At 36.7% G+C, this 12569-nt stretch overlaps 2 protein-coding genes across 4 annotated transcripts in view; both read left to right on the forward strand.

Annotated features, from left to right (window-relative positions):
- On the forward strand, positions 1–9670 carry LOC122835288 (cytochrome P450 2J6-like). Of its 2 annotated transcripts, none has more exons than XM_044124211.1 (11): positions 1–1089; positions 3041–3203; positions 3348–3500; positions 3596–3756; positions 4148–4216; positions 4862–4966; positions 5356–5491; positions 5586–5671; positions 6170–6271; positions 6365–6506; positions 9544–9670. In XM_044124211.1, exons 1-11 carry the CDS (start codon positions 931–933, stop codon positions 9558–9560), a joined length of 1293 nt encoding a protein of 430 aa, XP_043980146.1. In that variant the 5' UTR covers positions 1–930; the 3' UTR covers positions 9561–9670. The 2 variants fall into 2 exon arrangements, with proteins under 2 accessions (XP_043980146.1, XP_043980145.1); XM_044124210.1 differs by lacking the exon at positions 9544–9670 and adding an exon at positions 6988–7384.
- Positions 9563–12569, forward strand: part of hsf4 (heat shock transcription factor 4) — a 19019-nt gene continuing 16012 nt past the window's right edge. For both annotated transcript variants that reach the window (XM_044124212.1, XM_044124213.1), the window contains exons 1-3: positions 9563–9688; positions 10845–10953; positions 11029–11156. In XM_044124212.1, the coding sequence (XP_043980147.1) occupies positions 9563–9688; positions 10845–10953; positions 11029–11156 (363 nt within the window). The remainder of the gene's footprint in view (positions 9689–10844; positions 10954–11028; positions 11157–12569) is intronic.

Below are 12569 nucleotides of genomic sequence, written 5' to 3' on the forward strand. Positions count from 1 at the left end.
ATTGGACTGAATATCCTGGCGTTTCAATGAAACCTTGACTTCCTCTGTAACACAACATCTCCCTCTAGTGGTCAGAAATAGCAAAAAATGAAAAATCATAAACCCAAAATCGTAGCTCATTATCTCTAGATATGGTCCAATAATTTCTCTCCTTTACGAATTCAGGTGATTTTTGTTCCTGCATGGAAAAAGGATAAATGATGGCAACTTTACAAACATATGGACCAGTGTAGTTTTTGCTTGAGAGAATTGAAGAGAACTACAGAAGAGGAATAATTTTTGTAAAGAAACACCCCATAAATATCTATATCTGTGCATAAAGAATCATCAACCTGCCCACACAGATTCCACTAATTAATCTGGCCATTGCTTTCCTACGTAAATCCATTCTCATGTTCCTTCAGTGCTCCAGCTGGAGTTTCTCCCATTGAGCTAGATTTCTCCAGAAAGTCAACCAGGCTGATCAGCGAATAATAATAATAATAATAATAATAATCATTATTATTTTCTGCACTGTTTTAGAACTGTAGTCTGATTGTAGTTTGGTTACTTTTATTTTTGGTCTATTAAATTATGTTATTCCACTAATTTGGACTATTGGATAAACCATTTGAGGCAACCTATGTTTCCAAGCATTTTTCAAGATTTAAGTTTGGTCTTTTTCCTAATAATTACATAGCTATAAAATAAATCTAACTGCTTACAAAAAGGAATGTAAACGTTAGACCATAAATAGAGTTGAGGACCCACCCCTCTATGTCATTACTTCATTTCCTGCCCTTTTTTATGATCACCTATTCATGCCTGATGTTGTCTCTCACTTTAAATACAAAGAATCAAAGGGCACAACCAGAGCAGTCAGCGCTGAGATGCAGACTTTCATAATAAGCTAAGCAGGTCATCTCTTCAGTTGATCCAATACAGGCCAACATGATTTCAGTATTTCTGCTGGTGCTCTGTGTTGTCTTCCTTCTTTTTCAACTCAAACCTCAGAGACCCAAGAACTTCCCGCCCGGACCCCCCAGTCTGCCTATACTGGGGAACCTTTGGAACCTGAACATAAAGAACCCCTTAAAAGACTTTGAAAGGGTAAGAAAAGCTTTAATAAATCACTTTTCTTTCTTTCTTATTTATTGTTTTTACAGTTTATATACGATTCCTTTCCATATATTGCTTGAATTTAATTTAACGCTTGCGAACTTCAGTTTTACTTGTTCAGAATTGCAGGTAAAACACAAACTTTAACTCCATTGTTGATAAGCTATATTTAGCGGAATTTGGGTTAAATACAAAGAAAACAAAGAAAACTTTGTACTGTATGTTTGTAAAGCAAAGGTTACTTTGCAGCAAAGTCAGACGTTACATAAACTTTAGTAGTCCGCAGCATAATGTCAGCACGATTCAGGAAACTGTGTAAAAGATTCCTAGATGAATTATCCTAAAGTATCCCTGAAGCATTTACTGGATAAACACTTTTCTTGTGTTTTGTGTACCTTTAAATACTCCCTGATAACAGTCCATTCATAATATCACAAACTTATAAAGCTTTTCAAATGCAAAAGTCATTAAAACATTTACGGCTACTGTCCTACACTATTTACACTAGAAATTAAAGTGACAAGATATAGCATATAAACAATGAGAAACATTTCATCTTTTATGACCGGCAATAAGTATGAATTACATTCATAATTATTTTATGAATGTAGAATTTCATACAATATTGAGCATCAAAAATCAACACCTCTTGAATTCACCAAATGAAATATGCTCTTCTAGTCCAAGACTCAGCCCATTTGATCTCCTGCCTCAGCTTTTAGTGTCCAAACACAAAAAATTGTGTCCAAAGTTACAGTTTGCTTAGTTACTGTCTCCTATGAAACATATACAGTGAAAGTTTGGTGTTTGCATGCTTGGAAAAACAGATAAGCCAGACCTAATGATTAATGACAAATTTATTTCTAAGTCATGCTTTTCTTCAAGGATGGATTAGAAATGAGTAACCAGCCAACTGGTCAATAATCTAGTAGTACTATTGAAAAGTTGGATAATCTCCAGAGAAGGGGTCTCTAAATCAAGAGCCTCTGTCCTGTAATGTTTGGATAAAGCTGATTCAGATAACTGAATTACCAATTCAAAATGCCATCAAATGTGTTAAAAGTCTGTAATGATACATTTTGATTCTCGTGTGCTTCAGTAGCGATATAGGACAGTATCTCTTAAGGACTGAAGTTAGATACCCCTGATCTAGAAAGATTATTGTTATCAATATTAGTCAATCTTTATGACATTTATGTTTTAATCTTTGTTTTGCAAAGTCATCCATAAGTTGCTGCTATTTTTTAAGATGTTTTCTATACAAGTCTGACATGAACGTTCCCTTTAGCTCACTGGCATCCAGACCAAAGTAGTTTTATGACAGCTGGTATAAACTCAATCGGAATAATATTTTTTTAAGGTGACAGAAGGTGCATTTCCATTACAAATGTGCACAAAACTTTGCCAATCTTCTGCTTAATGTCCAAAAAACACATTTTCACAATTGATGTGTTTCCATTAAATAAAAAAGTTATTAAAATCACTTGTGAATAAGTTTGTGATTTGTTAAAAATCTACCTAAATCTACTTCCAATTTTCGCGTTTATGGTTTGCACCCAGTTGTTGATCCTTTAACTTTTGTGATGCAAAAAAAGTGTTTCCATTGCAGTTTTGCGAAATTAACCAATATCACTAGTGAAAAACGTTTGATCAAAAAGTGATAATTTTTTCAAAATTGCTGTGTTTCCATAACACGCAATTATTTTTGAAATGCCAACCTTGCCATTTATATAGTCAATGGAAACGCTGATACATGCAGCTGGGAAAATGGTAGATAAATCAAGGATGGGGAAAACAGGTTTCAGGATTAGAGGTTTGCTCTATTACCCCATCATCTGGTGACTCATCACCAGACTTCCTTCACATGTTCAAGGATGGATGGATAAAGACATAAAACAGGGGGGAAAAAAATCTGAAAGAAAACACAACTTCTCTCTTCCAGCTGAGGCAGTCCTATGGAAACGTCTACAGTCTGTTTTTGGGTCTGAAACCAGCTGTGGTCATCAATGAGTTCAAGGCCATGAAGGAGGCGATGGTGGTCAAAGCTGCTGATTTTGCTGGTCGACCCCAAAACATCTTAGTTACTAACGTCACCGATAGCAAAGGTAATGTATGTGTTTTGTAACATAATGCACAAAAAGACACAAGGAAGACTAATTTGGTATAAAAGTAAATGAAAATATTCTAGGAACTTGAAGTTACTGCATAGCTAAATGTCACCTTGAAAGTTAGTTTATTGTCTTTTATAGGTGTGATTATGGTTGATTATGGCTCGCTGTGGAGGGACCATCGGCGCTTTGCTCTCATGACTCTGAGGAACTTTGGTTTGGGAAAGAAGTCAATGGAGGAAAGAATCCATGAAGAGATTCAGCACATAATTAAAACTCTAGATGACAACAATGGTGCGTCTTCTTTAAGCATTATTCGGTTTCTGTTGTAGGTACTGTTGTTCTTGCATGTGAGCCTGTCACATTTTAGTCTCTTGTGTGTTTTTCAGGTAAAACTTTGAGTCCTCAGTTCCTGTTTCATAATGCAGCCTCCAACATCATCTGTAAGGTTCTGTTTGGAACCCGTTACGAGTACGAAGATGAGACGATCAAAATTATTGTCAGGTGCTTCACGGAGATGATCAAAATAGCTAATGGACCATGGGCCATGGTGAGTCACAGCATCAGACAGAAATGGGATGAGGTGGGTAAAGAAAGCAGATTTTGATGATCACAATCTCAACATTTTCACTTTGTTTTCTTGCTTTAAGTTGCTGCTATGTAAAGTTTTAACAAATCACTGATATTAGTTTTTTCAAACATTAAAGCACCTTTTTGCTAGATTTATGTTTCTGCGTTGAAACCTCTTTACTAAACAACACACAAATCAAAAATCATATTGTGAAGGTGTATCTTAAATTTGACTCATAATAAAAGTTGAATATCTTAAGATGAATATGAATATGTTCCTCCTGAGAAATGTTTTATTCAAACAGAATCTGTGATTTTTTTATTTTTTTTATTTAATCCATGTACTATAATAATTTCTCTTTTTTTCTCAGATCTATGATTCATTTCCTTTGAGCCGTCCCCTCCGGTTGCCCCACATCAAAGCCTTTCAGAACATGGAGGTAATGTAGGACATAAAGTTATTTTGCTAAGTTTACACACTCAACGTTTGAATTTTTCTTTTTGTATTTTTTGCTTTTCTGTCACTCATGGATAAATGTTGGCTGTTATGATTTCTCATCAAGTACATTTGAATACAGATTTAGAGGAATTTGGAGGAAGGAAGCCATAATTTATTCAGTTAGCTTAAAACCAAGAGCCTATAGCTGGCTGCTTTTTCCTAAGAGATTTGTGAACAAGCTGGAGCTCAAACACAAAGATTTAACTCGTATAATAACAATAATTAAACAAAACAACACATTTCTTTCACTTGCAAAATAAATGCGTAAATTTTTACGAACAAGTTAAATATTTCATGCTAGAACAATCGAATCAAACTGAATGTCACTGAAATTTCTCTGAATGTCTGGAGGAATCTAATCCGATTGAAGAAGGATTCCTGTAACAGCCTCATTTATAGACTTTCCCAACATAACATGACATTCCCCAACATAAATCTCCAACTTTCAGCACAGTTTTTTCTATATGCACACTCTGTGGCCTTAAGATACAGTATAATGTGCAATAAGACACTAAAAAACACAAAAAATAGACAAATTCTTCCAAAGAAAGTAAACTTATGAGCACAACTAACTTCTGTGTTGTAGACGTTTCTGAACATTGCACGACGTTTGGTGAATGAACACAAGAAGAGCAGAGTCCCTGGAGAGCCGCGAGATTTTGTCGACTGCTATCTGGACGAGCTGGATAAGGTGAGTCATCCATGCGCTTTTTGTGAGAGATGAGCCACATTACTGAGTAATAGTCAAACACAACTAAATGAAATAACTGCCTTATAAAGATAAAACACACTTTATTGATCCCAGAATACAGAAACTATTTTTGCATCACCTGCAGAACATATAAAAACCAGTCTACTCAACATAAATACAAATAAAGTACAAAATCAGATGTAAATTTCTTTACAGAAAATGACTTCTACCTAAAGATGTATACACACATTGTGTACAAACTGAAATTATTCATAATTAAATACAACAAAAGTAAGAATCGGACTGTTGAAGTTTTTCTCATGTTTCTCTGTTTCCTTACAAAGTTTATTTGATTTGAATTTTATGTCTCTTTGTCTTCCAATGTTCAGAGAGGTGATGATGTCACTTTTTCTGAGGAACAACTGACAAGAATGACTTTTGACCTCTATGCTGCCGGGACGGACACCACCTCCAACACCCTGCTGACCGGGTTTCTTTACCTCATGAACTACCCTCACATTCAAGGTACACTTTGACATGGCAAAGCACTAACGTCTTTAAATGAAAATGTATTTTAGTTGAACTGATAACTGTAAATTGCCTTTTTTCCCTCCCTCAGAGCGATGTCAGCAGGAGATAGACCGGGTGCTGCAGGGACATGATCAGGTCACTTTTGAGGACAGGCACAGCATGCCTTACATGCAGGTGAAATGCTCCCTAAAGACATAGTTAATAAATTAACGATGGAGTTACTGAAAACAGTGTTTTTCAATAATAATGCTCAAACACTTTCCATTACTGATCATACACAATCGGATGTTTTATTTCTTTGAATCGTAACGATTTTCCACATACAGGAGAAGATTTTATCTTTAAGTTCTATTTATGTGGCCATCTGGAGTCTTGAAGGTCACAGAAGTGCATTACTGTTTTAAAGGAACTCAGTGTTTCAGCATGTTTGCAGTTTTCTGGAAGTTTCTCCAGATTTGTGAAGCATAGAAGCTGAATGCTGCTTCTCCATGTTTGGTTCTGGTTCTGGGGATGCAGAGCAGAACCAGAACCAGAAGACCTGAAAGTCCTGGAAGGTTGATACAACAGGAGGTCCTGTAACTTTTTCAGGTTCTGTGCTCTTGTTTTAGCTCTACCAATAAGAGTAATTGCACATCATGATGGAGAGATTTTAAGAAATCTGCTTTGTTCCAGGCTGTGATCCATGAAATCCAGCGGATTGCAAACACGGTTCCTCTCAGTGTTTTCCACTGCACCACAAAGGACACAGAGCTCATGGGATACTCCATTCCTCAGGTTGTTAGCATCTTGCTTTATTAGGCTTTATGTGTTGCTGAAAATAAGATAAACAACTTGACTGCTTTTCTCTCCCTTTTGGATTTTCTTCAGGGCACAATGATCATCCAGAACCTGACCTCAGTGTTGAGAGAAGAGGGACAGTGGAAATTCCCTCATGAGTTCAACCCTGAAAACTTCCTGAATGAACAGGGAGAGTTTGTCAAACCCGAAGCCTTCATGCCTTTCTCTGCAGGTAGACTCAATGTCTAAGGCTTCATCCACACTGCCTGCCTTAATGTGCAATTCTGATATTTGTGATATCCAATTTTTTTTCTTTTGCCTGTTGTTTCACATTTCCAAATATATGCAACCTGTATGTGATCTCCTGTGTGAACTAAAAACAACATGAACGTGTCCCTCATGCACAGTAGAAGACATAATGTGACTTGGCTGTACAGACTCAGAAAGATCAGAAGCCTATCGGATTTAGAACCACATATCCAAGTAGCGTGGGTTGCATTTCAAAAAAATCTGATCTGTGTGATTCAGACTGTCAAGAAAAGGTCAGGGACAGGATGCAACACATAGTGAATTCAGAAGAAATAAAAAAACATCAGATTTAGGTTCATTCAGTCCGCAGTGGGAACATTTGAAACTGGAAGAAATTATGCATGCACACTGAGGTATGTTAAAATAACTGAGTGCTTTTTTAAAGCTATAGTTCTGTGAACCAGGTTCTCGAATTTGTCTTGGAGAGAGTCTGGCCCGCATGGAGCTCTTCCTCATCATGGTGACTCTGCTGAAGAAGTTTAAGTTCATCTGGCCGGAGGATGCAGGAGTACCTGACTTTACACCAGTCTTTGGAATAACTTTGACTCCCAAACCTTATTTGATGAAGATCCAGCTGAGAGGAAATCAATGATGTTTTCTGCAGAAACTGAAGAAAGTACTCGATGATAAAACAGAACAATATCTTCGAAGTCCCACACTGTTTATTTTAATTGTTACCTGACAAGATGCTTCATAATCTGCTGGTGTGAATTGCACTGTATGACTTCCTTCAGAGAAAACTGATCATCAGGCAAGTCAATAAACAGATTCTGGTTGAACTCTTGGTTATTATTACAACAAGAAATTGTGTCAGAGTCTGTATATTTTATTGAAGAATCATATTATTTGAATGGGACTAAGGATGCAAACAATTAATTGATTTAGGATTAACAGTCCATTAATGGGTTATTAAATTAAAATTAGTTCAATGGACTGGACTTTTTTTATGTTGTAGTTTGACCTCCATCCAGTAGAGTGCGCCGCTGGTCGTCCTTAAATAGGGCCAGTTGACACAGAAAAGGAAAAAGAAACGGCATTCACACTGCAGCCTGAAGTGACCCAATTCCGATTTCTTTTGGACGTTATGCGACCTGTATCCGATATTTTCATGACAGCCTGAACAGCACAGGTAGGATTCTTTTCGAATGCGACCCATATCCGATTCAAATGCGACCTAACGTCCAGGTCGCATTCATCCGAACTGAACATCACTGATACTCCACAAATCTCACTATCCTGATAAGCGCAGGTGGGAAGAAAAACAACAACCAGCTTAATCCTCATTAAAATCTTAATGAGGATTAATAATATGTTGGCTCCGGCCGGACAACAACTTTAAATATGTAAGATATCCGCCACTGTTAGCATCCATGTCTACTTCCGCAAACACTGAGGACTTCTTTTTTATGGCGGTTGGAAGAACAATGACGCTATTGCGTCCTTTACTGCGCATGCGGGACACTTTCAGGTGGTTTGCAGAACACTTACAGGTCACATATATGTAAAAAAGAAGAAGAAGAAAAAATATATATATATATCCGATTTCACAAAAAATCGGAATTGGGTCACTTGTGAACGCAGCCATAGAGTCCGGTACGCATATTATGTGCTTTTGTTTTTATATATAAACACTCGCCAATCTCCATAAGTTTCACCTTAATATCGCTCATTCAGCCGTGTTGCATGACAGAGCAGCATCAACTTTTCAAACAAAAAATACTGATTTGCTACGAAGGCGAAGATTTGATGACCGAGAAAAACCGAGGAGCTAATGTAAAAATAAAAAAAATTACAACATGATCAAGAAAACACGACGCCATTAACGGAATAAAGTTTTAATTTTTTTCTGTTTTTTTACTCAAAATTGAGCTGACTCAAAATTATGTTAAAATTTAATAATCCTTCATAAAAAAATGTTGTCCTTAATGTTATGGAGAAACGATCCACGTTCTTGTTGAAAGAGGCCACTTACAAGTTAATCGTTAGTCACTTGATGGGATCAATAAACAAACTATTAACTTATCAACTGTTAACTTGCGCTACTAAATGGGACTGAAAGTTTCAAAACACAACAGCCCCATCTAGTGGTCAGAAATAGTAAAAAATGTAAAACCACCTACAGAAAGTCAGTCCTCTCCTTCAGGATAAATTCAGATTTCAGATCCTTATGAAAGCCTTTATTTATACAATATTAGAAATATATTAAAGATGCAATAAACAAATAATTCAGTTCTTTTTTTAGGTAATAAACATGTAATGCCAAAAATGCTATATCATTCCTTTAGTGAACACTTGATCATTTGTAGCAAAGGATGCACCTGCAGCTAAAAACAATTTCAGAAATATTAAAAACTTTTCTGCCTGATCTAACATCAATAATCTGATGACACTTTTGGTTTAACTAATTAATAATTGGATAGCAAAAGGTGCTTTTTACAGAATTTGAAACTAAAACTGCAGAAGGTCTGGAAAGAACATATTTGCAGACAAAAAATTGTTTTTTTCATCTTAAATGGAAAGTTATTAACAGATGAGTGAGGAAAAAAATAGAATCCATTTGATAATTTTCAGTTCATTCCCGTCATGAATCCTGTCAGGACTTTAACCCTGAGCTCAGTGGTGTTTGGGTCACCCAGCAGCTCTTTCAGGGTGCATTGTTGAAGCGTTTTGTGTGATCAGTGTATTGTTAGACTCTTGGGATTGTCATTGGGAGGCCGTGGGTGGGTGGGCTTGTATTCTGTGTGCTGACATGGACCTTCTATGAGCGCATTCAGTTGGACGATGACAGGGGTGAACAGTGAAAAACGATAATCTGCCCAAAAAGACCGAAACAAACAGAGAAAGTTTAACTGAGATGGAACCGAGGAGACCTGGGACTATCAGAGACGGATCACTCTCTAACATGGACTAATCTGGGAATCGGCACACGTTTCCTTACATTTGGTTTTCCTGCCCTGAAGTGGACCAGGAGGGGTGAACATGCAGGAGTCTCCAGGTGTTGCCGGTGTGGACGGCAGCTATGGCAGCAACGTGCCGGCGTTTCTCACCAAACTGTGGACGCTGGTAGAGGATCCGGACACCAACCACCTCATCTGCTGGAGCGCTGTGAGTTCTGCTCAACCAGGGCCGGGACAAGTATTTTTGGGACCTGGTGTATGTTTTCATTTGGGGACCCCAATGCCAAAATATCAGGGGCATCAAACTCGTTTTCATTTTTGGCCACATTAAGATCATGAATGTTCTTAAAGGGCCGGTTGTGCTAGAATGTATCGACAAACCCGTTAAACAGAATGTTAGAACTGTCTCTGCATTTGCACTTATGTATGACGGTAAATGTGACTTTTTATTACTGGCAAATAATCAATCACAGATTATAAATTGACTTAATGAAAGGCTGAGGCAGAAGTGTAGAAGTTCATTATGTTTTTGATAATTTTTCTGGAAAATTTTCAATAAACTCACAATTATACATTAGCACAAAAAATAACTCAATTTGATGTTGAGTTCATTTCCGCAATTGCAGTAAAACTGCAAGCATTGACTGATATACAATAAACAGCTAAAAACCTCTTTGATTTGATTAATAAAATTATATTTAAGCACACAACTGTTAATTTGAAGTTTCTATTTATGGATACCTCTGGAGTCTAGAAGGCCACATAAAAATCTATGGTGGGCCAGATTTGGCCCCCGGGCCTTGTGTTTGACACATGCAGCATGTCAACACCAGCTGCTTCACCAATCCTAAGCTAATGTATGTAACACCTGCTATCTTTAGCATCATTTGTAATTAACTTTCATCATACCGATGCCTTTAAATCCAAGCAGCAGCTTGCAGTTCCACAGTCACAGGCTTGTTTAAGCAATAATCTACAATAAAGCTTAAAATGTTTCTTCTACAGAGGTTTTGTTATCTCATACATTTTCTCACATTATAGCAAACACAAACTTCTTGCTTTCTTAAATGTTGAGTTTTTAGCAAACCTGTAGCTTAGTTCTGATAACTAGAAATACTCAATATTTTTAAACCAATGAATTACAAAAACCTATTTCTGAATGCAGACAGGTTAGAATTAGGTAACCCTTCTATAAATTAAATATTAACCAGGTGAGTTGTATGTTTATATGTTTTAGGTCAGACAGTGACGGCACCGAAACATAAAGAATAAGAAGATTTATGCAGTACTTCTGCTTTTAATTCCAGAAATGGTTAAATAATTCAACAAGCACTTCAGCCCTGACAACTTTCTCTGTTTTACAGACAGGAACGAGTTTCCATGTGTTTGACCAGGGCCGCTTTGCCAAAGAGGTTCTGCCGAAATACTTTAAACACAACAACATGGCGAGCTTCGTTCGACAGCTCAACATGTGTGAGTATAGCCCTCTTGTTTGTTTTATTTCATGTCATCGGTGTGTTTACTCTCCGCTCTGCCGGGTTTTATCAGACGGTTTCCGTAAAGTGGTGAACATCGAGCAAAGCGGCCTGGTGAAGCCTGAAAGAGACGATACGGAGTTCCAGCACCTCTACTTCCTGCAGGGACACGAGCACATGCTGGAGCACATCAAGAGGAAGGTGTGTATGCACACACACACACACACACACACACACACACACACACACACACACACACACACACACACACACACACACACACACACACAAACAAACATAAAACTCTTATCTGGAACTAAACATGAAAATTGATCTTCAGGAGAATCTCTTTTCTTTGCTGGAAATGGCTTAAAAAAGGGTTGTGTGAACTGTTTACAACATGTACCAAAATCCTCAACAAAAATACAAAGAAATTTAATAAATTAAATGTAATTTATTACATTTAATATTATTTGAAATGTAATAATTAAAACCAGTTTGGGTTCATCGAGGTCTGCTTTTGTGTTCAATTCCATGGAAAGAAACTAAAAGGGAAGCAGAAAGCTTTATTATTAAAGGATGAATACTTTGTGTCGTATCCAACGTATCTGTCAGACGATTTTACTTTGGGGGTCGAAACGTCTCCATGGCCCCTGAAGTTGTATCATTCAGGGGCCACAAATGACCCTAGGGCCACACATTGGACACCCCTGGCTTAAACTATAAGGAGCTGATGCAAAATGTACTTTAAAGCAGATTTAAATAATTATTCAACTATGCAAACTTGCAAATTAATGTTGGTAGTTGCTCTGAAACGAGAAGCTATTGGTGGAAACAAACAATAAACTTTGTTAATATCACCATCACTTCAACAGTTGCTGGATAAAAGAGTTTATATTCTCATTTACCCACTGAGCCACAGAGGGGACAGGAGTTTTCTTGCAACTGGAAAATTGTAGGTTCGACTCCAGCTTCCTCCTGTCTGGTCTGAGTCTGGGCACTTAGCTCTAAATTGCCAGCTGATCTCTGCATGCTGCAAAAATTTAAAAGCTTACTAGTATTTTTGTCTAGTTTCTTGTCCAAATATCTTAGTACACTTGACTTAAGATGAAACTGGCTTACAGAAAACTTTTAGCAAGATACAGTAGCTTGTTTTGGGTGAGTGATTCCTTAATATTCTTGAAAAAGTACCAATTCCACTGGTAGATAATTTAATTTCCAACATGAAATCTACCAGTGGAACAAATACTTTTTAATAAATATAAAAAAATAATTTACCTAAAACAAGCTCCTATTTATTGCTAAAACGATACTCTTAAGTTAGTTGTGTCTTATTTAAAGTGCACTTTTATAGTTTGTCAATATTTTTACATTCTTTATTTCAGTGAAGAAATCTTGCTGAGTTTCTAAGAGTAGTATGAGGTCAAAGGTCAAAGAAGTTCTGAAAAGTAATTTGATGCCAGACAGTTTTAGATAAAAAAAAAAATTGAATCTCTAGTTAAACATGTCACCAAATTTTTTTTCCCCTTTTGTAAGTTTCTAAAGTGTGTGGTGTAATGTTTTTTTTTTTTTTTTTTTTTAACTTATTCTATCTTTTATGCAGCAAATTAATGT

This window comes from Gambusia affinis, linkage group LG08 (assembly GCF_019740435.1).
Source record: "Gambusia affinis linkage group LG08, SWU_Gaff_1.0, whole genome shotgun sequence".
NCBI lineage: Eukaryota > Metazoa > Chordata > Actinopteri > Cyprinodontiformes > Poeciliidae > Gambusia > Gambusia affinis.

Bases quoted from the DNA above. Each gene is read 5' to 3' on its own strand.
- LOC122835288 (XM_044124210.1), top strand. From the start codon at position 931: ATGATTTCAGTATTTCTGCTGGTGCTCTGTGTTGTCTTCCTTCTTTTT. The intron at 3,501-3,595 runs GTGCGTCTTCTT...TGTGTTTTTCAG, and splicing joins AACTCTAGATGACAACAATG to GTAAAACTTTGAGTCCTCAG. The intron at 5,672-6,169 runs GTGAAATGCTCC...GCTTTGTTCCAG, and splicing joins ACAGCATGCCTTACATGCAG to GCTGTGATCCATGAAATCCA.